Genomic DNA, 27297 nt, shown 5'->3' on the forward strand with positions numbered 1-27297 from the left:
GGTACCTGGGGTCGAGGCATATCATCTAGTGCCGAGGGATTGATAGTTAACACTAACGTGTCGGACACTAGTGTTTGCATCGATGTATCGTTCAAATTATTTTACCCCTAACACATCGTAAAAGTATCAAGTCACTAAGTTGTAGATAATTTATGTCATCATGCAATTTTTAATACTTTGTAACTCACGATTATTCTTTGGTTCTCTTTTGATTTTTCTCTTGCACATGGATGAGGGGAAGAATATTGTAACACTTGTCCATTTTTATCTTACACATTGATGAGGGGAAGAAAGTTCAACGCTAATCCGATGATGACACATGGATACCTTGAGGGGTCTCATTTCACCTTAGCTCGATAATTTATAAATGAGGTAGTAAGTATTGTCAAATATTTTTCATATGTAGGATTTTACTTTGAAAAAAAGAAAGACATTTGTTTATAAAATTAGAAGCAGGATAGGTTCTAAGTTACAAGCATCTATCAGCATAGGTTTTGTTAGCGTCCAAGTTCTCCACGAGTTTGGAAACATAATTTTTAATCCAATTTGCTTTTTTTATTAGTGGGAAAAGGGACGCTTTACGTCGGTCCACTGCCCTTTCAATGCTAAGACGCAGTAATTTGAATGCGTAAACATATGAATAAATCAACGCATAAACAACAAAAAGAAAGAAGACAAAGTTCGTTTTCTATCTTCCTAAATTTAGCTTCTTTTTTAATGTGAGATTTTGTCAACGTCGTAACAGCCTCCTCGATATCTTATGTCTCTACAATGACGCGTAGAGGTCAACAAAGTCAAAAGGAGTAACACATCTTTGATTCAGTACGAGCAACCGCAGACATCGATTTTAAGGAAGCAGTGAGCAAAGTGAAATGTATTACAATATAAATTTTTGATGTATAAGATGTAAGAAGTATATGAAATGGATTAAACAAAATAAAACAAAGAAAGAATGATCAATAAATTACACGGTCCGTGATGATGATTCCTTGGGCCGGTGCGAACCCGAGCCGGAAAAGAGCCCTCCCAGTCGGTTCCCGACGTCGTCCGGCGAGAGCAGCACCGCCGATGCGTCCTCCAGCGCCGCCTCCCACCGGGTGTAGAACCCCCGATACGCCGGCAGGATCATCCCGCGCACAGTCGCCCTCACCTCCTCCCGCATCGCGGCGTCCGCCACCACCCACCCGGTTTGGGCTGCGCAGGCCTCCTCCAGCGCCGCGCTGAACGCCCGCATCCGCCCCCTTGCCTCCCCGGCCGAGACATCCCCGGTCGGAATCGTCGCCGCCACCCGTCCCCAAGCCGCCCGCTCGTACCCCGCCGCGTGCTGCCTCGCCTTCGCAGCCTGCCGCGCCGCCCACTCCTCCCCCAGCAGATCCCGCAGCCGGCAAGACCGCGCCTTGTTCACTATGTACTGGAGGTTGTTCGCCAGGAAGAGGTACGACAGGCCCACGTCAGCGTACGCCGCGGCCTTCCCGTCTAGCTTGCAGAGTAGAGAGAGGATCAGCCACGCGAAGCGCGCGGCAATTGCCGAGCGGCGGCTCCCTTCGCTGGAGGAGGAGGTGGTCGGAGGTGCGTAAGAACCAGAGACAGCAGGCTGCTGCTCCGCCGGTGCCTGCGACGTATCGAAGAAGAAAGGAGGGAAGGGGGTTGGGGTGTGGATGGGGAAGTCGGCGAAGATCTCCACGAGGGCGGACTGGTAGTCGGCGAGAAGCGATATATAGTTCATGGCGTAGCGGGTCATCGGGTGGACCCCTCCGCCGGGGACCGGCAACCGGGACGACTCCTTCATGATCGCGGACTCGAAATCGGCGAGGGTGGCGCGCGCGGCCTCCGCGAGCTTGGAGAGGGACGCGAGAGCCTGCGCCCGGACAGCGGCTGTGGAATCGAAGGAGAAGATGGGCTCGATCTCCGGTCGCAGCTCGGCGACAGCATCGTACAAGTCCAAGAGTCGGAACAGCTTCTCGGGGGACCGCTTCGACTTGGCCACTAACCCCGGGAAGCTGAGGAACTTGAGTGCGGCGTCGCCCGCGATGTCAGCGAAGACGACTTCCCGGACGGCGTCGGAGCCGGCGAAGACGTGGTCCAGGAGTACGCGCTCGCCGTGGAACAGGGTCCTGACGGCGACCCTGGAGGCGCCTAGCCAAGACCGGACTCTTAGCTCCAGCACCGCCCAGTCCAGCTTCTGGACTTGGGCGGGGGGGAGGCGCTCGAAGCCGAGTCGGTAGAGGCCCTCGTCGACGATGGACTTGCGGAGGGCCTTGTAGGTCCTGACGCACTCCTTGCCGTAGCCGGCCAAGACCATGGTATCGGCGATGGCACGGAGGTCAGCCATGACCACGCCGGCGGCGCGCTCGACCTCGCCGATAGACTTACCGGCCGCGAGCGCCTCCCCCTCTGGGGAGTTCTCCCAGGGGTCGTAGTCCGGCTCCTCGGAGACGCTGGAGCGGGCGGAGCGGACGGAGACGGACTCAGGGTCGAGGAGGTCGCGGTTGGCGGCAAGGATCTGGAAGAACTCCTTCTCGAGGCGGCGCATGGCGGCCTGCATGAGGGTCTGTGCGCGGACGAGGCACGGGTGGGAAAGGCGCGCGGTTTCGGCGGCCGCGACGAAGACGAGCATGGCGCGCTGCAAGTCGGAGACCTCAGCCAGGAAACGGCGGGCCTCGGAGCGGTCTTCATAGAAGAGGGAGGTGATCTTGGCGTAGGCGGAGGATTCCGGGTCCCATTTGACAACAATCGCCTCTGCTCTTGCCACCTTCTCCTCCAACGACAACGAAGACGAAGAAGAAGAAGAAGAAGTAGCTGCGGCGGACGGGCTGTCTCGGTGGTGGCGACGGCCAAGGGGTTTGCACGGCAAGAGGTTTCGCAAGCCTTTTCTCGTCATCTTCTCTATAGCTGACAGTAGATGTATGTGCGGGTGCGATGAACTCGGAGAGTCGTGCGGCCTTGCAGGTCGCAGTTGCTTCATTTTGGTGTGTGACATTACTCCCTACTTATAGAACAAGGATGGGAAACACGTATGGTCTTATGTCAGGAGGGCGTGGACCGGTCAATTGTTGAACCGGCCTTTTGTTTGGAACAAATAAATTTGATCCACACATAGGCATAGGATCACTTTTCTCTAAATTTGATCCACACGTTTGGAAGCTGTGGTGTCTATGATTTATTTTGGGTTAAAATTCTACCATTAATCAGAATTTTAATGGATTTAAGGGAAAAATCTCATGCCTAAAAGAGAAATACCAAGATCGATAATTAAGGAACAAATCAAAATATCGATGTAAAATTATTTGATTCGGTAATCTTTATCTATGTCCACTGTTGCACGTACGGACTCCCACTGATATATAGGTTGATGCAAAACCCCAGAAGAAATCATTTCCAAACGTGTTGTCATCGCATTGCAGTGCAGGCACCACAGCTTCCACGGTCAATCGCCTCCTAATATCTCATGTTTCACGATGTCAGCTATCTCAGCCTTTACGATGAGCCTAATGCATTGCATGTGAAACATCCTCGGAGAGGTGTAGGTGACGTGCAAAGAAATAGAAGGCGGCGACGTACATAGAAATCGAAGGCAGTGGTACATAGAAATAGTCTCGGACGTTCTTCACAGGTAGGTGGCTCGACTGTTTCGAATGATTGGAGGGTTCTATTTTCACACGTGGTCAACAACTTCTATGGAGCATATGTATATATATATATATATATATATATATATATATATATATATATATATATATATATATATATATATATATATATATATATATATATATATATATAATGAGTACGGTACGATTTAAAAATATTTGGCAAAAGTTATAGAAATACGATGGAATTTGTCATACTTGTAATAACATTGATAAAAGTTTCACAACAATGATCAAATCAGATAGTGTCTGTAAAGAATGAGAGGTCATAGGTGGGTGAGATATTGTTCTTATTGAAAAGGATTCTTCCTTAGCATAAGGGTGAATTTTAAATTTTCTTAGTTTAAAAAGAATAACAATTATATCATCGGAGAAGATTCTTTAAATGTGAATTATTATAAAAGATATATACTTTTTGATATGAATCTTGTTGTGACGTATCTATAGAGTGGCAGTATATTTCATTGGAGATAAATATATGGAGAGCTTGAGGTATATCTTTTTGTTAAATTGGTTGTTCAACACATAGATATAGTTTAAATCTAACTAGAGTTCATTTTTATTTTTGTCTGAGTCAAAGATATCAAACGCATGTATTTGGTATATGACTATGCAGAACTACGTTGAGGGGGTGTCTGATCAAATTGATCATTATGGGCTTTTTATAGCATGTGGAATTGATCATTCAGGCAAGATCGGATTAATGTTGGGAATAGTTATGTTGTTCATTCGACTATTATTAAAGCGTGAGTTTATATATCGAACATTTGGGTATTATGTTTATGAAATAATGACTTATTTTAACACCAAGATCCACCTGCTATCATTCCATCTGAATATCAATTGGGTGGACATGATATATCATCGGGCTAACCATGTGTTGCATCCTCGTACCATGCTTAAATCAAACTATATCAAAAAAGAGAGAGAGAAACAATAAATAAAGGGAGAGCTATGACTTTATTAAAAATATTTTTTTTAGTTAGACAACAAAAGAATAATGAGTACATCATTGAAGCAATTATCTGAATCTGAATTATTATAAATTTTTTTATTTGATATTGATCTTATTATTTGGTTATTTTATATAAAAATTCTACTATTTATCGAATCATGCTCTCATATTTATTTTTACATAGGGGTGCCCATGTAATATCCTTCATTTTAAAATTATTTATGATATGATAAAATTTTAAATTATTTTAATATAAAAATTTATTTAATAATTTCTTATAATAAGTAATTTTTTATTTGAGGATTAATGCTAGGGATTGTGAATCCTATAATTGATGAAATATTTTTTGGAGTTATTCTAATGTTAAGAAAATTTGAGCATTTAAAAAAAATGATAAAAATACTACTTATATGATTGATATTGAATCTAGAAATGTAAAAATGTTTGAAAGAAAGCTAAGGTTTGTTTAGAACTTCAAATATATGCTGATATAGTTGATAGGTTCATGATAATTGAAATAGATATTAAGGAGATTAAGGAACTCAATATGTTTGAAATATCTAGATTTGAGTGAGAAAAGAAACTATTCATACATTTAGTAGAAAATCTACAAGTTTTATTGTCAACCTAATTGTAAATTAATAAAAAAGTTATGGGTAGAAACTTCTAATTTAAATGGTACGAGAAAATATATGATCGTAAAAGAAGAATAATTTATAAACTCATCCAATAAATTAAAGAAGTACAACTATATAAAAATTATCAAAATCTATATAATAAGTTACATTGATAATAAGTTACATTACAGTTACACTTAATCACAAAATCTGTATAAATTTTTTTAATTTCGATTGGATCTGACTAATGAGTTTTTTATCATTCAAAAAAATTATCCCTGAATAACAATGAATAGGTGTGCCATCCAATAAAAAAGGAATAGTAAATTTTTTTAATAAAATATCTTAAAATGATAATTACATCACTGGAGAATATAATGATTGTATCATGTACATAATTTTCTTTACCATAATAATAATTATATCACCAGAGAAAATTATCAAAATCTGAATGATTATAAAAATATTATTATTTCGCTTTCCTACTAAATGTGTCACAGAGTGGTGGTGTATAATTTTTTTTATTTTTCTTTTCTATGGCAGCGTACACTAAGTTGATATAATAGATTGGGGATATTATTATTATTATTATTATTATTATTATTATTATTATTATTATTATTATTATATTGACAGTCTTGATTTTTCTGTTATTATTATAATATTTACCCAAAGCATTCTGACTAGTTGATCTAAGTTGGGTAGAGTTGTCGGGGTTATCATATCCGCTTATCATCACTTTGCTGATATATATTATTTTTATCCACGTCAATAACTAATTGTAATTACGGAAAATATATACTTCGCATTGAATGATGTGCAGAACAAGTTTTCCTTGCACAACAAGACATTTAGAGAAAAGTGATCCTATGCCTATGTGTGGATCAAATTTATTTGTTCCAAACAAAAGGCCGGTTCAACAATTGACCGGTCCACGCCCTCCTGACATAAGACCATACGTGTTTCCCATCCTTGTTCTATAAGTAGGGAGTAATGTCACACACCAAAATGAAGCAACTGCGACCTGCAAGGCCGCACGACTCTCCGAGTTCATCGCACCCGCACATACATCTACTGTCAGCTATAGAGAAGATGACGAGAAAAGGCTTGCGAAACCTCTTGCCGTGCAAACCCCTTGGCCGTCGCCACCACCGAGACAGCCCGTCCGCCGCAGCTACTTCTTCTTCTTCTTCTTCGTCTTCGTTGTCGTTGGAGGAGAAGGTGGCAAGAGCAGAGGCGATTGTTGTCAAATGGGACCCGGAATCCTCCGCCTACGCCAAGATCACCTCCCTCTTCTATGAAGACCGCTCCGAGGCCCGCCGTTTCCTGGCTGAGGTCTCCGACTTGCAGCGCGCCATGCTCGTCTTCGTCGCGGCCGCCGAAACCGCGCGCCTTTCCCACCCGTGCCTCGTCCGCGCACAGACCCTCATGCAGGCCGCCATGCGCCGCCTCGAGAAGGAGTTCTTCCAGATCCTTGCCGCCAACCGCGACCTCCTCGACCCTGAGTCCGTCTCCGTCCGCTCCGCCCGCTCCAGCGTCTCCGAGGAGCCGGACTACGACCCCTGGGAGAACTCCCCAGAGGGGGAGGCGCTCGCGGCCGGTAAGTCTATCGGCGAGGTCGAGCGCGCCGCCGGCGTGGTCATGGCTGACCTCCGTGCCATCGCCGATACCATGGTCTTGGCCGGCTACGGCAAGGAGTGCGTCAGGACCTACAAGGCCCTCCGCAAGTCCATCGTCGACGAGGGCCTCTACCGACTCGGCTTCGAGCGCCTCCCCCCCGCCCAAGTCCAGAAGCTGGACTGGGCGGTGCTGGAGCTAAGAGTCCGGTCTTGGCTAGGCGCCTCCAGGGTCGCCGTCAGGACCCTGTTCCACGGCGAGCGCGTACTCCTGGACCACGTCTTCGCCGGCTCCGACGCCGTCCGGGAAGTCGTCTTCGCTGACATCGCGGGCGACGCCGCACTCAAGTTCCTCAGCTTCCCGGGGTTAGTGGCCAAGTCGAAGCGGTCCCCCGAGAAGCTGTTCCGACTCTTGGACTTGTACGATGCTGTCGCCGAGCTGCGACCGGAGATCGAGCCCATCTTCTCCTTCGATTCCACAGCCGCTGTCCGGGCGCAGGCTCTCGCGTCCCTCTCCAAGCTCGCGGAGGCCGCGCGCGCCACCCTCGCCGATTTCGAGTCCGCGATCATGAAGGAGTCGTCCCGGTTGCCGGTCCCCGGCGGAGGGGTCCACCCGATGACCCGCTACGCCATGAACTATATATCGCTTCTCGCCGACTACCAGTCCGCCCTCGTGGAGATCTTCGCCGACTTCCCCATCCACACCCCAACCCCCTTCCCTCCTTTCTTCTTCGATACGTCGCAGGCACCGGCGGAGCAGCAGCCTGCTGTCTCTGGTTCTTACGCACCTCCGACCACCTCCTCCTCCAGCGAAGGGAGCCGCCGCTCGGCAATTGCCGCGCGCTTCGCGTGGCTGATCCTCTCTCTACTCTGCAAGCTAGACGGGAAGGCCGCGGCGTACGCTGACGTGGGCCTGTCGTACCTCTTCCTGGCGAACAACCTCCAGTACATAGTGAACAAGGCGCGGTCTTGCCGGCTGCGGGATCTGCTGGGGGAGGAGTGGGCGGCGCGGCAGGCTGCGAAGGCGAGGCAGCACGCGGCGGGGTACGAGCGGGCGGCTTGGGGACGGGTGGCGGCGACGATTCCGACCGGGGATGTCTCGGCCGGGGAGGCAAGGGGGCGGATGCGGGCGTTCAGCGCGGCGCTGGAGGAGGCCTGCGCAGCCCAAACCGGGTGGGTGGTGGCGGACGCCGCGATGCGGGAGGAGGTGAGGGCGACTGTGCGCGGGATGATCCTGCCGGCGTATCGGGGGTTCTACACCCGGTGGGAGGCGGCGCTGGAGGACGCATCGGCGGTGCTGCTCTCGCCGGACGACGTCGGGAACCGACTGGGAGGGCTCTTTTCCGGCTCGGGTTCGCACCGGCCCAAGGAATCATCATCACGGACCGTGTAATTTATTGATCATTCTTTCTTTGTTTTATTTTGTTTAATCAGTGTCACGGACAAACAAGATGTTTGATGTAATGCTTATGTATGTCCGTATCTTTTGGTATGTTCATGCCCCCTACAGGGGGACGGTCGAAGGCTTAATAGTCCCATTTTAGTTGGGTTGGTGGCAGGCTTGTAAATTAAGATTGTGTCATGTGGACACATGTGAGAGATTATCGGTCTATAATGGACATAGGGCGGCTTGCCCGCTTGAGAGTCGTGTCTCTCGGATAGAAGATAAGATTAACTATATGAGGAAATTTCTCTATTCTGTTGAGGAAAATCCTCTATTCTGTTAGGGAAATCATTCCTCCTAATTTGTATAAATAGGAGAGGGAACATGTTAATGTATTGAAGCATCTTCAATTATTCAATAAAGCTTCATTCAATATTTGTTCTTATCTTCTATTATTTCTATCATGGTATCAGAGCCGCTTGCCTAGAGCAAGCTCTCTTCTCGTTGCCAATTCATCATTGGTGTGACAAATCTTTCCTCCTAGGCGAATGGTAACTGTCTTCTCCATTGCCACTCTGCGCCAACGTTCGTTCCCTTCCGCTACGGCATCTCTAGTGCTGCTCATCAGCACTGCCCCACCTTTCTTCCTCGTTGTAGCTATTTTCCTTCCTCTTCTACTACAGCTTCCTCTTCTGCTACAGCTTCCTCCTCTGTTGCAGTTTCCTCCTTTGCTGTAGTAGCATCACTGCAACATTGCTGTAGATTTCTTCTCTACCGTCGCAGTCGTCGTAATCGCAACCACGACCAACGCCGTTGAGAAAAGCGAAGCTTCGCTCTTGCCTTCGGCCAGCGACCAACGTCGCTGAGAAAAGTGAAGCTTCACCCTTCGGCCAGCGACCAACGCCATTGCATTCCTAAGAGGCTCCGTGGTCAATCCTCATCTTCCTCACCGCGGTAGTCTTCGCTGATCTGCCAACATTTGGCAGACTTAAGGAGAATGAAGGGAACACCTGTGCCATCACAGTAACAACAATCGCAGTAGTAGCAGCGATCTACACTTATCTTACTCATGAAGCCTCTTGCTTGTAAACAATTCTTTGCATCGATCCAAGATTGGTATCCTTGTCAGGAGCACCATCTTGCGGGGGCATGGTAGAAGATAAGATTTTCCTAACTATATGAGGAAATTTCTCTATTCTGTTAGGGAAATCCTTCCTCCTAATTTGTATAAATAGGAGAGGGAACATGTTAATGTATTGAAGCATCTTCAACTATTCAATAAAGCTTCATTCAATATTTGTTCTTATCTTCTATTATTTCTATCAGGCCCGAGCCATGCCCCTCGGTCGTAGACTGCCCGAGCCCACCTCAGGGCGGCTTGCCTGCCTGAGTCGTGTCCCTCGGCCCGAGCCATGTCCCTCGGCCACAGATTGCCCGAACCCACCTCAGGGTGGCTTGCCCGCCTGAGTCTCATCCTTCGGCCTTTGCCAGATCCCTCGGACATAGACTACCGAGTCCACCTCAACGCGGCCTGCCCGCTTGAGTCGTGTCCCTCGGCCATAGACTGCCCGAGCCCACCTCAGTGCGGCTTGCCCGCCTGAGTCACATCCCTCGGCCTTTGCCATATCCCTCGGAGTCCACCTCAACGCGACCTGCCCGCTTGAGTCGTGTCCCTCGGCCATAGACTGCCCGAGCCCACCTTAGTGCGGCTTGCCCGCCTGAGTCACATCCTTCGGCCTTTGCCATATCCCTCGGTCGTAGACTACCGAGTTCCCCTCAGGGCGGCCTTCCCGTCCGAACCACATCCCTCGGCCGTAGACTGCCGAGCCCCCCTTAGGGCGGCCTGTTGTCCGAGACCACTCTTGCGCGGTCTGCCCGCCTGCGTCGTGCTCCTCGGTCGCATGACGCTCGAGACCACGCCTGCATGGTCTGCCCGCCTGCGTCGTGCTACTCGATCGCATGACACTCGAGACCACGCCTACGCGGTCTGCCCGCCTGCATCGTGCTCCTCGGCCGCATGATGCCCGTGACCACACCTGCGCGGCCTGCCCGCCTGCATCGTGCTCCTCGGACCCATGCTCCCCGAGACACACCTGTGCGACCAGCCCACCTGCGTCGTGCTCCTCGACTCCATGTTCCCGAGACACACCTACGCGGCCAGCCCGCCTGCGTCGTGCTCCTCGACTCCATGCTCCCCGAGATCACACCTGCGCGGCTAGCCCGCCTACGTCGTGCTCCTCGGATCCTCGGCCCCTTGACCCGAGACACACCTGCGCGGCTAGCCCGCCTGCGTCGTGCTCCTCGGCCCCATGCTCCCCGAGACACACCTGCGCGGCCAGCCCGCCTGCGTCGTGTTCCTCGGCTCCATGCTTCCCGAGATCACACCTGCGCAGCTAGCTCGCTTGCGTCGTGCACCTCGGCTCTATGTCCCCGAGACACACCTGCGTGGCTAGCCCGCTTGCGTCGTGCTCCTCGGCCCCATGCTCCTCGAGACACACCTGCGCGGCCAACCCACTTGCGTCGTGCTCCTCGCCTCCATGCTCCCCTGGACACACCTGCGCGGCCTGCCCGCCTGCATCATGCTCCTCAGCCCCATGCTCCCTGAGACACACCTGCGCGGCTAGCCCGCTTGCGTCGTGCTCCTCGGCTTCATGTCCCCGAGACACACCTGCGCGGCCAGCCCGCCTGCGTCGTGCTCCTCGGTTCCATGCTCCCCAAGACCACGCCTACGCGGCCAGCCCGTTTGAAAGCTAAAGCCATGCCTCGGACTCCCGTTACAACGTCTGACGCATAGCTTCTTTCCGGGGGGGAATATGCTGAGGATAGTAATTATGATAAGACTCGGCTGACGTCAGCCGACGCCTCACGCCTCGATCGGCATGACTGCACTCGGTCAACTGAACCAGAACACCGGCCGAGGCGTCAGCCGACGCCTCACGCCTCGATCGGCATGACTGCACTCGGTCAACTGAACCGGAACACCGGCCGAGGCGCATTAACGCCTACTCAGGCTCGGTTCTTCACGCCACGCCAACGCCCATGTCAGACGCTATCAGCCTGCCTCCTACAGGCGGACACATCAAACAACAGTAAGCTTCCCTATAAATACCCTCGCATTCTGAACGAAGAGAGAAGAGGGGGAGACACTCCAAACACTTCTTTATCTGAAACCCCCTCCACATCCTCTAACTTGATCGTTGGAGGGGTCGGGTCGAGCTTCCCGACCCGACCTTTGTGCACGTGCGAAGCCGAGGGTCCCCGCCGGACGCGCGGACGAGGAGTCCCTGCCCGGAGGAGACGGCGACCCCGTCTCGATTGGACCATCGCACCAGACCGACCCCGCGGGCACGAGGAACGCCCCGGAGAGATCCCCGTTGTCCGAACCCGAACCGAGCTGCGTCGGCCCCGAGGCCATGACTCCCGGTTTGTTTACCACGACACTTCTTACCGCTTATACATCAAAAATTTATATTGTAACACATTTCACTTTGCTCACTGCTTCCTTAAAATCGATGTCTGCGGTTGCTCGTACTGAATCAAAGATGTGTTACTCCTTTTGACTTTGTTGACCTCTACCCGTCATTGTAGAGACTTTAGATATCGAGGAGGCTGTTACGACGTTGACAAAATCTCACCTTAAAAAAGAAGCTAAATTTAGGAAGATAGAAAACGAACTGTCTTCTTTCTTTTTGTTGTTTATGCGTTGATTTATTCATATGTTTACGCATTCAAATTACTGTGTCTTAGCATTGAAAGGGCAGTGGACCGACGTAAAGCGTCCCTTTTCCCACTAATAAAAAAAGCAAATTAGATTAAAAATTATGCTTCCAAACTCGTGGAGAACTTTGACGCTAACAAAACCTATGCTGATAGATGCTTGTAACTTAGAACCTATCCTGCTTCTAATTTTATAAACAAATGTCTTTTTGTTTTTCAAAGTAAAATCCTACATATGAAAAATATTTGACAATACTTACTACCTCATTTATAAATTATCGAGCTAAGGTGAAATGAGACCCCTCAAGGTATCCATGTGTCATCATCGGATTAGCGTTGAACTTTCTTCCCCTCATCAATGTGTAAGATAAAAATGGACAAGTGTTACAATATTCTTCCCCTCATCCATGTGCAAGAGAAAAATCAAAAGAGAACCAAAGAATAATCGTGAGTTACAAAGTATTAAAAATTGCATGATGACATAAATTATCTACAACTTAGTGACTTAATACTTTTACAATGTGTTAGGGGTAAAATAATTTGAACGATACATCGATGTAAACGCTAGTGTCCGACACGTTAGTGTTAACTATCAATCCGTCGGCACTAGATGATATGCCTTGACCCCAGTTACCTTGGTCCTAGTCAACTAATCAATTATCCTTCATTGTTTCATCAGCACCATATATCAGAACGTTATCCCATTATGAGCTCAATGTAACACATTAATGTTTACAACTAAGATTTACAACTATAAAAGGGGCCAACAAGTATGTCCTAAGGATACTTCTCTAGACCTTTGAAATTTTTCGAATCATTCGACTTGCTTATTGATCTAAGCATTGGAGGAACATTGTAGGAGATGCCCTTAACATTGTTTTTACAAGGATTTGGCTCGGATCAATGAAGTTCAAGTTGGCACTACCTCAAAGAAAGGGACTCGATTGAATTAGTCTTCGCATCAGATAATCAATATTTGACCTAACAGATTGGCGCTAGAAGAAGAGTTTGAGATGTTTCGAGGAAACTATTGAACTAGGAAGATCCAAGTCCAAATAGGTTGAGTCCGACCATGTTGAATATCCCTAACCCCTGTTGAATCTTAGATTTTGATGATAAAATCAATTGATGAGTTTGTGATCTAATCTGCATTTTGAGTGATGCAGGACTAGCTTTGATTAAGGAGAGGCAAATTAATTTAAGTAGGAGAAATCAGATGTTGGGTCGGAGTTGAACATATTAGGAGATTGGACGTCGGGCCCGAGGATCAGTCAACATGTCGGTAGAAGGACTTTGTGTCGTAAGTTCGAGCATCGAGCCAAAGGATTAGACATTGCACCAAGGAGATCAGAAATTACACCAAGGAAACGACGATGCACCAAAAGAAAGGATGATGTGCCGAAGGATCGAATGAAGCGCTGTAAGAACCAATGATATGCCGAACAACATATGATTTGTGCTTTATAATAATCTGTCTAGATCGAGTTAGTTTAGGTCTAATTAAGTCGGTATTGGGGTGAAACAATGTCAACTCAATAAGGGGCCAACTGGGCCTGAATCAAGGCTGAATTGGGCCTACTGTTTGGCCCATTCAATGTCCTGTAACAAGGTCTGGCAATGATACCACCCAGACACAATCTTCTAAATTATGTTAAGTGGTGGTACCGCTAAATTGGGCGGTGAGACCACCTAGTGTCAGACTGACAAATGGTGGTACCACTAGAAAATCCAGGATTTGAATTTTGGCTCCAAGTTTTGAAGCCATTTGGGGTTTATAAATACTCCATAAATTTTTGCTTGGAAGACACATGAAAATAGAGTAAAAACTTTATGATTCTAAGATTGTAAACTCTTAAAGTATAGAGTCCCTCCTCCTATAGCTAAGTGATAGTCCTAAGGGAGGAGTGTGAGAGAACACTTGTAAAAGAGGGGTGTAAATGTTCTCTCCTGAACCTATGAAAAGGAGAAAGAGTTGTAAGGGTAGTTGATTTTCGCCCGTTGAAAGAAGATCGGTAGTGGAAGCCGGTGGCCTCAAGTGAAGAGAAATCGAAAGTGATTATAGGTCATGATGACCAAAACCACTATAAAATTAATGTGCCTCCCTTTCTCTACTTGTTTTCTTATTTTGCAACTATTTTACCTGCTCATTACTACTCTTACAAACGTTTTAAGTTTAAACGTCTTTTCGATACGATTTTATCGAATGATATTTTTGAATTGACATAATTTTTTGAAAGTACTAATTCACCCTTCCCTCTTGGTGCTGTCACGATCCTAATAGTTGGTATCTCTCTGTTTGGTTTAACACCTAAGAGAGATGACTTTTTTTTACTTTCAAGAGGGTCACTATATCATTCGTCCTCCTATATTCAATGAGACAGAATACACATATTGGAAAACTCGAATGAGAGTTTTCTTACTTTCTATGAATTTCGATTTATGGAATATTATTGAAAGTGGTTTTGATAAGTTTTTCAAACTAATGAACAAATGGAATGATATAGAGAAGAAGACTTTTTCTTTGAATGCTAAAGCGATGAACGCTTTGTTTTATGCTCTAAACAAAAATGAATTTAATCGGATTTCTATTTACGAAACTATATATGACATTTGGCACACTGTTGAAATCACACACGAAGGCACAAGTAAGGTTAAAGATTCTAAAGTTAATCTTTTGATGCATGATTTTGAATTGTTTAATATGAAACCAAATGAAACCATTGGAGACATGTACACTCATTTTACGGATGTCTTTAATAGTTTAAAAGTACTTGATAAAAATTTTTCTAACATTGAACTTGTAAATAAAATACTAAGATCCCTTTCAAAAAATTGGGATCCAAAAATAACGATAATACAAGAAGCAAAAGACCTAAATAACTTTTCGCTTGAAGAACTTATCGGGTCTTTGATGACTTATGAAATAACGTGCAGAACACATGATGAACTTAATGAACTTAAGAATAGCCTTCTAAAGAACAGGAAGAATTTGACACTTCAAATAATAGAAGACCACTCGAGCGAAAGCTTAAGTGATGATGACATAGAACTTTTGACAAAAAATAAAAATAAAAAGTTTATGAAAAAGACTAATTCTGAAAACGAACTTAAAAATGATACAACAACTTGCTATAAATCGAAGAAGCTGCCAAAAAAGAAGAAAGCATTCAAGGCGACATGGGACGAATTAAGTACATCCGAAGATGAGGAGCAAACCATCAAAGGCGAGGTGATGAACTATGCCTCAATGGCTTTAGACGACGAGATAAATGACTCAACCGAAACTCCTTTACCTTATAATGAATTGTTTGATGCTTTCCATGATTTATTTGATGAATTTAAATTAGTTGGTAAAAATTATAATTATTAAAAAATTATCATGCTTCTCTTTCTAATGAATTTAAAAAATTAAAAAATAAGTATGATAATTGCATGTTAACTTCTTGTACTAAATGTAAAGAGTTAGACTCACTTAAAAAGGAAAATTTATTTTTACAACAAACATTAGATAAATTTAAAATTGATAGCAAATCTTTAAACATGATTCTTGCCAATAAGAGTCATGTTCGTAGAAAAGAAGGAATCGGTTTTGTAAGTAGCACTCAACAAAAGCTAACCACTTTTGTTAAATGACTCACATTACATGTTTCCCTTAAAAACAAATATAATTTTTGTGGTATTTGCACATAAATGTCTATTAAAAAAGTATGGCTCACATAAATTAGTTTGGTTCCTAAAGGAACCATGAATGACTTAATGTCAAAAGCTAAGAGTGATAGATCAAAACATGAGGGACTCAAAGTTAAATGGGTACCTAGAACAAACCCATCTTTCGTGTAAAAATATCTACAATCGAAAGCTAGGAGCAAAAATAAAATTTTGATAGTGGATGCTTAAGGCTTATGACCGGAGATCCAAAATACTTCATAAAACTCATTAGCCAAAACAATAAAGGAAATATCATTAGAATTAGAACTATTGTAATAAAATAATTTTAATTAAAGATGCTTTATATTCAATGAAATCATACTTGATGATTTAATAATGTAATAATGTAATGATATAATGAAAATGTTAAAAGATTTGGTATCATACTTGATGATTTTATATTTTGCATGAGGATTTGAAGTAATGATGATTTAAAATCTTATATTTTAGAATTATGTGTTACACTTTTGATCATGATGTTTTTTGTTATTTATGGTTTATTGATCTTGATAATTTCTATGATGAAATTTGTTCTTTAGATTTTAAACAATGACGCATGTTTTGATTTGGCGTAAAAAAATTGGGCATACTTATATGAAATCAAATCAGTTAAATTGAAACAAAAAGGGGAGAATGTATTTTTCTTGAAAATATCTCTAAAACTTTTTGATTTTTAAACAAGTGATTCTTAGTGATAAATCTATTTTATGAATCTCTTGAACTAAGAAAGTGATTTTGATAATTTTACAAATTAAATTTGAATGAGTTTTATTTGAATCATAAACTTGATACTTGAGATTTATTTTATGAATCAAGATGTTTGATCTCCCAAGATTACTTTTTGTTATTTACTAAAGAGGAGTATTATTTAAATGAATCATGATGTTTCTCTTGATTTCTCGAAATTCATGACTTCAAATTTTTTTGAAGATAATTTATTATTTGATCTCCTAAGATTTTTTTTATTATTAAAGAGAATATTAGTCAAAATGAATCATGTCTTTTGGTATTCACATGATCTTTGATATTATCTTTCATGACATGATTTTCATTATGTATAATTCCTTTGTATTTGTGGTTGTAAACCTTATATTATAAGTATAGTATTGATGTAAAAAAAAAATTGTACTATTATATTCTTCTACTCTACTTCCTTCTTGTTTACAATGACAAAGAGAAGAAAGAAAATTGCTAGTATATCAAGAGAACCAAAATTGCTAGCTTAAATATTAAATTTAGGCAACTTGTTAAATTTCTCAAATGCATAAACTCTTCTTATACAATTTTCATCTTGATTTCTTGATTTTTATGACTTGTGTTTTCTTTTAAATCAAGATCGCTTCCTATCATTCCTTCTATTTACAAAAGAAGAAATTTATAAAAAATGATAGATGGTCTTTTGGTATTCATGACTTGATCTTTCATTTTTGATGATTGAAATATTGATGTAAATTTAACCTTGTTATTTATCTTTGTTATGATTTAAAAATTGATGTAAAAGGAAAAGAATTATAATATTATATTCTTTTCTTTTTTTTGACAATGACAAAGTGGGGAGAAAGATTTGCTAGCTTGCACAATTCAAGAAGAAGAAAAAACTTGTAAACTTCAAAAATTCCTAGCTTACAAAGAAATGAAAACTTACTAGCTTACATATTCTAAAATGATGTAAAACTTACTATTTACTATCCTACATTTTTTTTCAGAAACTTGCTAGTTAGAACATCGTAAAGAAAAGGAAACATGCTAAACTTGGACATCTCTAAAACATGCTTAGCTTGTATGTTCTAAAATGATGCAAAATTTGCTATCTTACTAGCTTGCATATTTTAAAAAAAAAATTGCTAGTTGCGCTTCTCCTTTTTGTTGATGAAAAAGGGAGAGAAAATACGATGATGATGTTTTGAAATTATGATTATATATACAATACTCATGATTTTAGTACGATGATGTATATGATGTGAATCATGATTAAAATTGCATTGACTTGAATTCAATTTGAATTCAAGGTTCATTGAAATTATGACATATTGATAGGGGAAGTTTAGTTTAAACTCCATCATCAATTGATTATCATCATCAAAAAGAGAGAGATTGTTGAATCTCGAATTTTGATGATGAAATCAATTGGTGAGTTTGTGATCTAATCTATGTTTTGAGTGACACAGGATTAGCTTTGATCAATGAGAGGTAAATTGATTGAAGTAGGAGGAATCGAACGATGGGCCTGAGTTGAACATGTTAGGAGGTTGGATGTTGGGCCGGAGGATCGATCGATATACAAATAGAAGGATTTCATGTTGTGAGTTTGAGCATCGGGTCGAAGGATCGAACATTGCACTAAGGAGATCGGAAGTTGTGAGACTCAATATGCTGATTAAGCAATATGTCGAAGGAGAGGACGATGCGTCGAAGAATCGGACAAAGCACTGGAAAAACTAGTGACATGTCGGACAACATATGATTCATGCTTTGTAATAATTTATCTAAATCGAGTTAGTTTAGGTCTAATTGAGTTGGTATTGGGGTGAAATAATGCCAACTCAATTAGATACCAATTGGGCCTGATTTAGGGTTGAATTGGGCCTGTTGTTTGGCTCATTCAGTGTCCTATAGCAAGGTCTGGTGGTGGTATTGCCCAGATAGCCTTCAAAACTGTGTCAAGTGGTGGTATTGCCAAACTGGGTAGTGGTATCGCCCAGTGTTTGCTAGTCATAGGTGCCCTATAAGCCAATCACGTGAGTGATGATACGTGTAACTTGACACGTAGTCTTTTTACTTATTATTATTATTTGATATTTTATCAATTTATATTTCCTATTGCTTGAATATATTATGATGTCCATAGATTTGTGCAATCAGATCGTGATGAGATCACGATAATAAGACCAATTCGCCTTTAAACATAGATCCTAGATAATCCCGGTCATAGGTTACTCGAGAGGGACATCGAGATAACTGGATATACTAGTGTGCTGTATACCCATCCATATGATGGATGTAGCTGGTCTCATAGTTGCTCGTGTCGGGGTACTAAGGATATAGTATAGGTGCTCATTAGAGAATGAGTTCATTGATTGATCCACTGCGGAATGCTAGATGGTTGATGATATGTTATTGTCAAACAGTGATTTCGTAGTCCCAATGGTGTATCTAATCCTTAGACTTGAGAAACCAAGAATGTCCTGTATGAGTACTATAATCTTTGATATCGGACTTATAGGTTTCGAAGTTTCAGATCTAGTACAACCAGTCATCAAGAGTGGTAGCCAACCTTACGAGGACTATTGAGTGTCGATAGAGGATCATCCGCTCTCAGTGTCATGAGAGGAATATCTCATATGTTCTTGCTTAGACAAATCACTATCTAGGGTCATTCAGATTAAGAGAGAAAGAGTTCTCCGGGAGAATCCGATTAGAGCGAGACTCGAGTAGAAATTGTATAGGCCTAACAGTATGTTAGGACCCTTTTTCTGAGCTTTTGAATAATGTTTATTGAGTCTTTTTAGTCCAGTTGTTTATTGAATCGATTTGATTCAGTTAGAATCAAGTAGATGTTTATTTAATATTTATTTATTATTAGAGTTCAAGACCTGATGAACTTTGGGTGGAACTCTATAAATAGGGATGTAACTGCTTCTTTTCAGTAATCTATGAAAAATACTATTCTGTCTTTTGACAAATCCTAGGAGGTCGATCCCCTCGAAGTGATCAAGGAGGGCCGATCCTCTCGAAGCGATCACGGAGTGCCGCTCCCCTCGAAGCGATCAAGGAGGCCGATCCCCTCAAAGTGATCATTATCATCTCCATTTCTCCCCTTTCATCGACGATAATACTTTAGGGTTTTATCATTTTGTATCAGAGCCTAATACCTTTAGGGTTTTACCATTTGGTATCAGAGCATTCTCATTTCTTCAATTTCTTCTACGATAAGACTTTAGGATCTTATTATTTGGTATCAGAGTAGTGATCCTTGGCGTTCTCGGAAGCCATCAAAAAAAAAAAAAAAAAAACGAAAGGAAAAAGAAAAGAAAAACACGAGAGGAAGAAGCCGCAGCCACCCCTGCGTCCCCTGCTTCCGGCCAGCCCACCCGCCGCTGCTGCTCTCCGGCCAGCGCCCACCATCGCCCCGCTTCCCGGCTGGCGACCACCGCCGCCGCTGTTCCCCGGCCTGGAGACGACGTCACCAGCGTCCATCCCAGCCCTCCTGCCGCCGCCCGCCTCCCCTTGGGTCGCAGCCGCAGCCGCCGATTGTCGCCCTCCTCGCGGCGACCGAAACAGGGCAACTCACGTATTGCCCTTGTTCCCAGCCGCGTCACCACCACTTTTCCCAGCCGCATCGCCGCCGCTCGATCATCCGGCCAGCGACCTCTTCTCCTTGCGTCCCCATCTCGCTCGAGCGAGAAGGACCGCCGGCACCGCAGCCGTAGCCGCCGGTTGCCGCAGCCCCTCCTTGCAGCGGTTGCAGAAACAGAGCTTCCTCTGTTGCCGCAGCCCCTCGTCGATCGCAGCCACGCCTCGAGCGCCGTCGCCTTCCAGTCGACCCACCACCACTGCCAGCCACCGTGCGGCGACCGCTGCTCGCCTCCCAGCCGCCGCTCCCCCTGGCTCGGGCGAGAACGACCGCCGCCGCTCCCCCTTGCTCTGCCCCCTTGCGACCGAGAAACAGGGCAATCCTCTTGCTGCTGCGAACACCGGTTGCCACCACCGTCGCCACTGCTGCCCAGCCAGCGACGACGCCGCTCGCCGCCCAGCCTGCCACGACTGCTGCTGCCAGCCACCGCAGCCTTCACCTCAACCCCCTCGATCTGCACCGTTGCTGCAGCCCCCTTGCTCTGCATCTTTGCCGCAGCCGCCAGTTGCCACCACTGCAGCCTCAACCCCGGCCGCTTCAACGCCACCTCCCTCTTGTTCTGCCTCCGCTGCTGCAGTTGTTGGTTGGCATCACCGCAGCCTCAACCCGGCTGCTCGGCGATTGCTTCCTTGGGTCACAGCAATCACAGGTGACGCGCTCTCATCTCACATAGTGACAAAAACACAGGGCAGCAACTCTTCCTCCATCGCAGCCACCACAGCGGCGAGTCCTTGCCGACGCTGCCCCCAACCACATCACCATCGCTGCCTCCCAGCCCTCGGCAGCAACGATCCCTCCACGCAGCGACTGCAACAAGCATCATTGCCTCTCACCAGCGCCTCCTTCCGCAGTGTGATAGAAACAAAGCAACGGTGCCTTCCATCCACGCCGTCGTAGCCATCGCAATGGTGAGCCCTTGGTGATGCTGCCCTAGCCGCACCACCATCGCTGCCTCCAAGCCCTCAGCAATAACGATCCCTCTACGCAGCGACCGCAACAAGCATCGCTGCTTCCCACGCGGTGACCGCAGCTACATCCCTGCATCCTCGCTGCAACCCTTCATTCTCATAGTGTTGCCACCGACTGCATCACAACAGCAGCACCGAATAGGGCAGTGATTGATGCCCTTGACCAACACCAAAAATAGGAGTTGAGATTACAGATTTGCAGTCTTACGAAATGGCCACCGATAACTCAGTGAAAGCACAAATGGAAGCATTGGAAATTAGAATTGAGAACCGGTTACAAGAAGTACTTAATGATTTCAAAAAGGACTTACTAGGGAGCCTTAGTAAATTTCAATAAGGTGGGAGCTCAAGTTCTACATTGCACAGATCTGAAAATACTAGAAAAGGGCCCCAAGATTGTGACACAATCTATTCATACATGAAGAGGGATGGACAGCTCTAAAAAATTTATCAGGCTTTTACAGTGTTGGAATATCAGAGTAGGTTTGAAAGATTATCAAATCAAGCTAGAGATTGGTCGGAACGACAACTTCTGGATATATTTATTGAAGGTCTTATTCCAGAGATCCGGTGTGAAGTTAAGGCTCGTCAACCTCGCACTATAATAGCTGCGATCTCATTCGCACATCTACATGATAAAAAAATCAACAAGGAAAATCATGGAAATAGAAGTGACAATAACCGGATGATCAGTAAGCCACCAGCCCTATCTATTCCCAACCAAAGCCTTGACACCCGAAGACTAACCCAAGAAGAACTTGAGGAAAGATCAGCAAAGGATTTGTACTATGATGAAAAGTGGAGTATAGAGCTCCGATGTAAACAAGGGCAACATATGATGATTGAGCCAATTGGAGAGGAACCGAAAGCAGAAGAGTTGGACTTCGATCATGAAGGTATAAATTCTAATGAAGACGTTGAACCTACCGTACATACAATGCATATATTAGCTGATTACTCTAACCCGCAAACTATGGAAGTTGCCGGAACTCTAGAGCATCAGCCTATTATAGTTTTGATTTATACTGGTAGCACTAACAATTCTATGGATAGTGAGACTGTTGACCGATTGGCCCACCACATTGAAGACTATGACAGATTCGAAGTAAAGATTATTGATGGACGGATTTTCACTTGTGATAGCAAAGGTTCAAAGATAAAATTGATTATACAGGGCCAGAAGTTTCATGCAACAATTACTACACTGAAAGATTGACCTGTTGCTTACACTCTCAAAAAGTGGAGACCATACTTACTTGATCAACGGGTTGTGATGCGTTGCAGATAGTCTATGGCTAAAGTGTTGAAAGAGAAGCTCCCTGAGATTGATGCTACTCAGCCTTGAGGACAAGGCTGATTTGAAGAGGGAGGAACTGTTAGGACCCTTTTTCTGAGCTTTTGAATAATGTTTATTGAGTCTGTTTAGTCTAGTTGTTTATTGAATCGGTTTGGTTCAGTTAGAGTCAAGTAGAGGTTTATTTAATATTTATTTATTATTAGAGTAAAAGTCCTGATGGACTCTGGGTGGAACTCTATAAATAGGGATGTAACTGCTTCTTTTCAGTAATCTATGAAAAATACTATTCTGTCTTTTGACAAACCCTAGGAGGTCGATCCCCTCGAAACGATCAAGGAGGGCCGATCCCCTCGAAGCGATCAAGGAGGCCGATCCACTCGAAGTGATCATTATCATCCCCATTTCTCCCCTTTCATCGACGATAATGCTTTAGGGTCTTATCATTTGGTATCAGAGCCTACGATAAGACATTTAGGGTCTTACCATTTGGTATCAGAGCATTCTCATTTCTTCAATTTCTTCTACGATAAGACCTTAGGATCTTATCATTTGGTATCAGAGCCTACGATAAGACTTTAGGGTCTTATCACAGTACCATGCCCGGTATATAGTCTCTGAGATATTAAATAGATGAGGGACTATAAGTACATAGTAACTGAGGATAAATTGTTGAATCTTAGATTTTGATGATGAAACCAATCAATATGTGTTTATGTTTTAATCTGTGTTTTGAGTGATGCAGGATGCTTGGATCAGGGTGAGACAATTAAAGCAAGAAAATCATGTTGGGCCGGAGGAACATGTCAGAAGATTGGACGTCAAGTCGGTGGATCGGTCGACGTATCAACAGAAGGCTTTGAGTCATGGATTCAGGCATCGGGCCAAGAAGAGCGGACATTGCGCCAAGGATATCGGATTTGCAGAGTCAACTGATCGATTGGGCAATAGGCCACAGGAGAGGATGATGCACTAAAGAACCGGATGAAGCGTCGAGGGACCAATGACATATCGGACAACTTGATTAGATGCTTAGGGTTAATTGTCAAGATCAAAGTGTGTTTTACATGTGCAGGATTAACTACAATAGCATGAAGACATAAAGCAAGTTTATCGGAGTCAAGTTCGATGGGTGTTCAAGAGTGTGCCGAAAGTCCGAAGAATCATCGGAAGTGCTGTCGAAACCAATCGAGACAGAATCGGGGAAATGTCGAAGTTTTCGGAAGTCCGTCGGAAAGATCGTCGGAGGTTCGCGGAGATCACCAAGAAGGTTCAAATACTTGCCAAAGACTCGTTGAACTCACCATAAGATCGAGAGCCTACTGGGAGTCCGCCGGAAGAAATCCGAGGGTGTATCGAAAGTCCGCCGGAAGTTCGTCGGAAAGCTTGCCGGAAGGAAACTCGAAGTTGCCGGTTAAAAAATTACTTAGGGCTATGTCTTAATTTCATAGTTTGCATATAATTTGGGTTAGGATTAAGGGTTAATCCTATAACCCAAATAGGGGTCAATTAGGCCCGAGTTTGGACTTGTTTGGGCCAAGTTTGGAGCCCAACCAGTAAGCTGGAACAGTCCAAGCGGTGGCACCGCCCAGAACCCGAGAAGTCCAGTGGTGGCACCGTTAGTACACTACCGGACTGGGCGGTGGCACTGTCAGTGTCAGACACTAATAGGCGGTGGCACCGCAAGCACCAAAAAACCTAAAAGTAATTCAAATTTGGAGCCCAAATTTGAATCCTCTTGGGGCCTATAAATACCTCTCAATTCTTAGCAGAGATAACACCTTTTTGACAAGTTAGAAAGTGAGAAAAAGCTCTAGCAAAGTCTTGTTTTCAATAACTTAAGTTTTCACCTCCCTATTTCTCTTTGAAAAATCTGTAAGAGTGTGAACCACTTGTAAGAAGGTTGTAAGAGGGGTATTTGGTCCTTCCCCTTCAAAGTGATTTGCTAGTGGAAGTTAGAAGCCTCATCGAAGAAGGCTTCGAAAGTGGATGTAGGTCATTTGACCGAACCACTATACATCGTGGTGTTCCTTGAATGTGTGAGTGTTAAATGTTCTGAACCATTTCTCTACTTAGCTGCAAATCATTCGGTTTTCATCTCCCTACTCTTGACTACCTTTACTTGAGCTATTTTAGCTAAGTCATCCCTCGTCGAATCGAAATCTCTACACGTTTACGAAATCAATTTCAAACTTACGAGTTTTAATCTATTGTACTAATTCACCCCCCCTCTTAGTGCTGCTCCGATCCTAACAATTGGTATCAGAGCGAGGCTCACTCTCTTATTTGGTTTAATACCCAAGAGAGATGGCTTACTCCGATATGTAAGAGGGTCACTCTATTACACGTCCGCCTATGTTTAATAGGTTAGATTACATGTATTGGAAGACTCGTATGAGGATCTTCCTTATTTCCATGGATTTTGAGCTTTGAAATATTGTCAAAAATGGATTTCAAAAATCTTCTCTTCCGATGAGCGAATGGGGTGAATCGGAGAAGAAGGTTTTTTCTTTAAACACAAAGGCTATGAATGCCTTGTTTTGCACTTGACAAAAATGAATTTAATCGTGTTTCGATTTATGATTCGGCTTTTGATATTTGGAGAACTCTTGAGGTCACTCATGAAGGCACTAGCCAAGTGAAAGAGTCCAAAATCAATATTCTTGTGCATTCTTATGAACTTTTTCGAATGAAACCAAGTGAGTCCATCGGAGACATGTAGACCCGTTTCACGGATGTCATCAATGGATTCAAAGCTCTTGGTAAAGGTTTTTCTAACTTTGAATTAGTAACTAAAATTTTAAGATCCCTTCCAAAGAGTTAGGATTCAAAAGTTACGGCCATTCAAGAGGTCAAGGACCTTAAAACATTTCCTCTTGAAAAACTTATTGGGTCTCTAATGACCTACGAAATGAACAATGTGGCAAAAAGGAAACTCGAGAACAACCTTCCAGAGAACAGGAAGGATTTGGGATATAGAACATTTGAAGACCACTCGAGTATAAGCTCAAGTGATGGTGAACTTAAACTATAAATGAAACAAAAATTTAAAAGTAAAAAAAATGAAACTACTTGCTTTGAACACAATAAGAAGAATAAAAATTGGGATGAATCGAGCTCCTCCGAAGACGAGGAGAAAATAAAAAAAGGAGAGGTGATAAACTTGCCTTAACTGCTTTCAATGATGAGGTAATCGAAACCCCCTTAATTTATTTTAAAATTACTTGATATTTTTCATGATGCATTTTTTTAGAATAATTATTTTTCTTGAAAATTACATGTTTAAAAAATTAAAAATACAAAAATATGATCATGATCGTAATTTTAAAAATAATAATGAAAATTACATGTTTTATGTTAATGGAATAAAATGTTAGATTTAAATCTAATGATCAGATGTATGTTTTCTTAAGAAGAAAAAATGTGTCTCTTGATGATTTCCGATTTTGATTGAAACCATACTTGATGTCTTAATGAAAATATTAAAAAGTTTAATATCATGCTTAATGATGATGCATGGATTTTGTATGGAAAACTAAGTATGAAAAGATAGATTCACCTAAAAAGAAAAATGCATTACAACAAATAACAAAATGATTTTGGTTGAAAATACCTTATGCTCAATGAAACCATGATGAATATGCTTTATGTTTAATGATTTTTTTGCCTTGAATGTCCTATCATAATGAACATTTTGAAAATAAATGAAATCATGTTTGATTTGAAGTAATGCATAATGAATATGCTTAATGAGTTTTCTTTTGAAATAATGCATAATGATTTTTGTGATTTATGGATTATCGATTTTCATGATAATAAAAGTGGCTTTTTCCGTTTTAAACATGATACATGTTTTTATTTGGCATAAATGAAATAAAATCATATGAATTGAAACAACTAAAAAGAGGAAAATATTTTTTTTGAAATTATTTTTCTCTATCTTGTTGATCTTGATGATTAGTATGATAAATCTATGTATACCATTTTGATCTCTTGAAAGTAATGTTGAGATTTTGATGAATTTGACGATTTGAATTTGAATGAGTTTGTATTCAAATCATGATCTTGATTTCTTGGATTTACTACTTGAGATTTTTTAATCACGATCTCTTCTTTGTATACCTACAATTTTTTTATTTATAAAAAGAAGAGATTTGATAAAATGAATCATATTTTTTGTAATTCAAGAGGTCTTATCTTTCATGATATGATACCGTTGGATTTATGGCTTGTATACCTTAAAATAATTGAAATATTTTACACTATTTTGTTCTTCCCTTATTCTTTCTTGTTTACAATGATAAAATGAGGAAAAGTTATGATCATGCATGGTAGGATGCAATTTGACAGATTAATACTATGATGATTTGAAATATTTATGATTTGGAATGATGCATATGCTTTTTATTATGATGATGTATGTGATGTATTATATATGATGTGTATCATGAATACTTTAAATGATAAATGTTTGGTACCAATAATCATGAAGTGATAAATACTTAAAAATATTAATTTAATGTTCGGTATCATGAATACTTTATTATCATACATGAAAATAGTGATAAATATTTTGAAAATAAATGTTTGTATCATGTTAGATGATTTTACATTTTGTGCATGATGAGTTCTAGTGATGATTGAAACAATGATTGAAATAATATGAATGATGATTTGGAATCATTTATATAATGATGAGTTTATATATTTTAAAAATATATATGATGATTTGGTATTATGCATGTAATACTTTAACGTATGATAATGATGTACACAATGATGAAATATTCATAATAAAATAATTGTTTTGACATTCAAGACTTGAATTTTCATCTATGCTATTTACCTTTGTCATAATTTAGAAGTTAACGTAAAGGGTCTTCCCTTCTTTTTGACAATGACAAAGGGGGAGCAAAACATGCTAGAAAGCTAATTTGCTAGCTCGCACAATTAAAAAAAAAAAAGTAAAAATTACACTTCTCAAAAGAGAAGAAATTGCTATCTTGAACATCACCTAGGAGTGCTATCTTGCCT

General features: G+C 42.8%; 2 protein-coding genes across 2 annotated transcripts; one reads left to right on the top strand and one right to left on the bottom strand.

Moving 5' to 3' along the window:
- Positions 1-877: 877 nt before the first annotated feature.
- Positions 878-3053, bottom strand: LOC135671464 (exocyst complex component EXO70H1-like). Its single transcript, XM_065179609.1, has one exon. The coding sequence runs from the start codon at positions 2978-2980 to the stop codon at positions 965-967; it is 2016 nt and encodes a 671-aa protein (XP_065035681.1). The 5' UTR covers positions 2981-3053; the 3' UTR covers positions 878-964.
- A 3097-nt stretch (positions 3054-6150) lies between these two features.
- LOC135671463 (exocyst complex component EXO70H1-like) lies at positions 6151-8681 on the top strand. Its single transcript, XM_065179608.1, has one exon. It carries the CDS (start codon positions 6216-6218, stop codon positions 8229-8231), a length of 2016 nt encoding a protein of 671 aa, XP_065035680.1. The 5' UTR covers positions 6151-6215; the 3' UTR covers positions 8232-8681.
- Positions 8682-27297: the final 18616 nt, after the last annotated feature.

This window comes from Musa acuminata, unplaced genomic scaffold, assembly GCF_036884655.1.
Source record: "Musa acuminata AAA Group cultivar baxijiao unplaced genomic scaffold, Cavendish_Baxijiao_AAA HiC_scaffold_1139, whole genome shotgun sequence".
NCBI classification, from domain to species: domain Eukaryota; kingdom Viridiplantae; phylum Streptophyta; class Magnoliopsida; order Zingiberales; family Musaceae; genus Musa; species Musa acuminata.

What these genes read in the sequence shown, in the direction of transcription:
- LOC135671463 (XM_065179608.1), top strand. Translation starts at nt 6,216, where the DNA reads ATGTCACACACCAAAATGAAGCAACTGCGACCTGCAAGGCCGCACGAC.
- LOC135671464 (XM_065179609.1), bottom strand. Translation starts at nt 2,980, where the DNA reads ATGTCACACACCAAAATGAAGCAACTGCGACCTGCAAGGCCGCACGAC.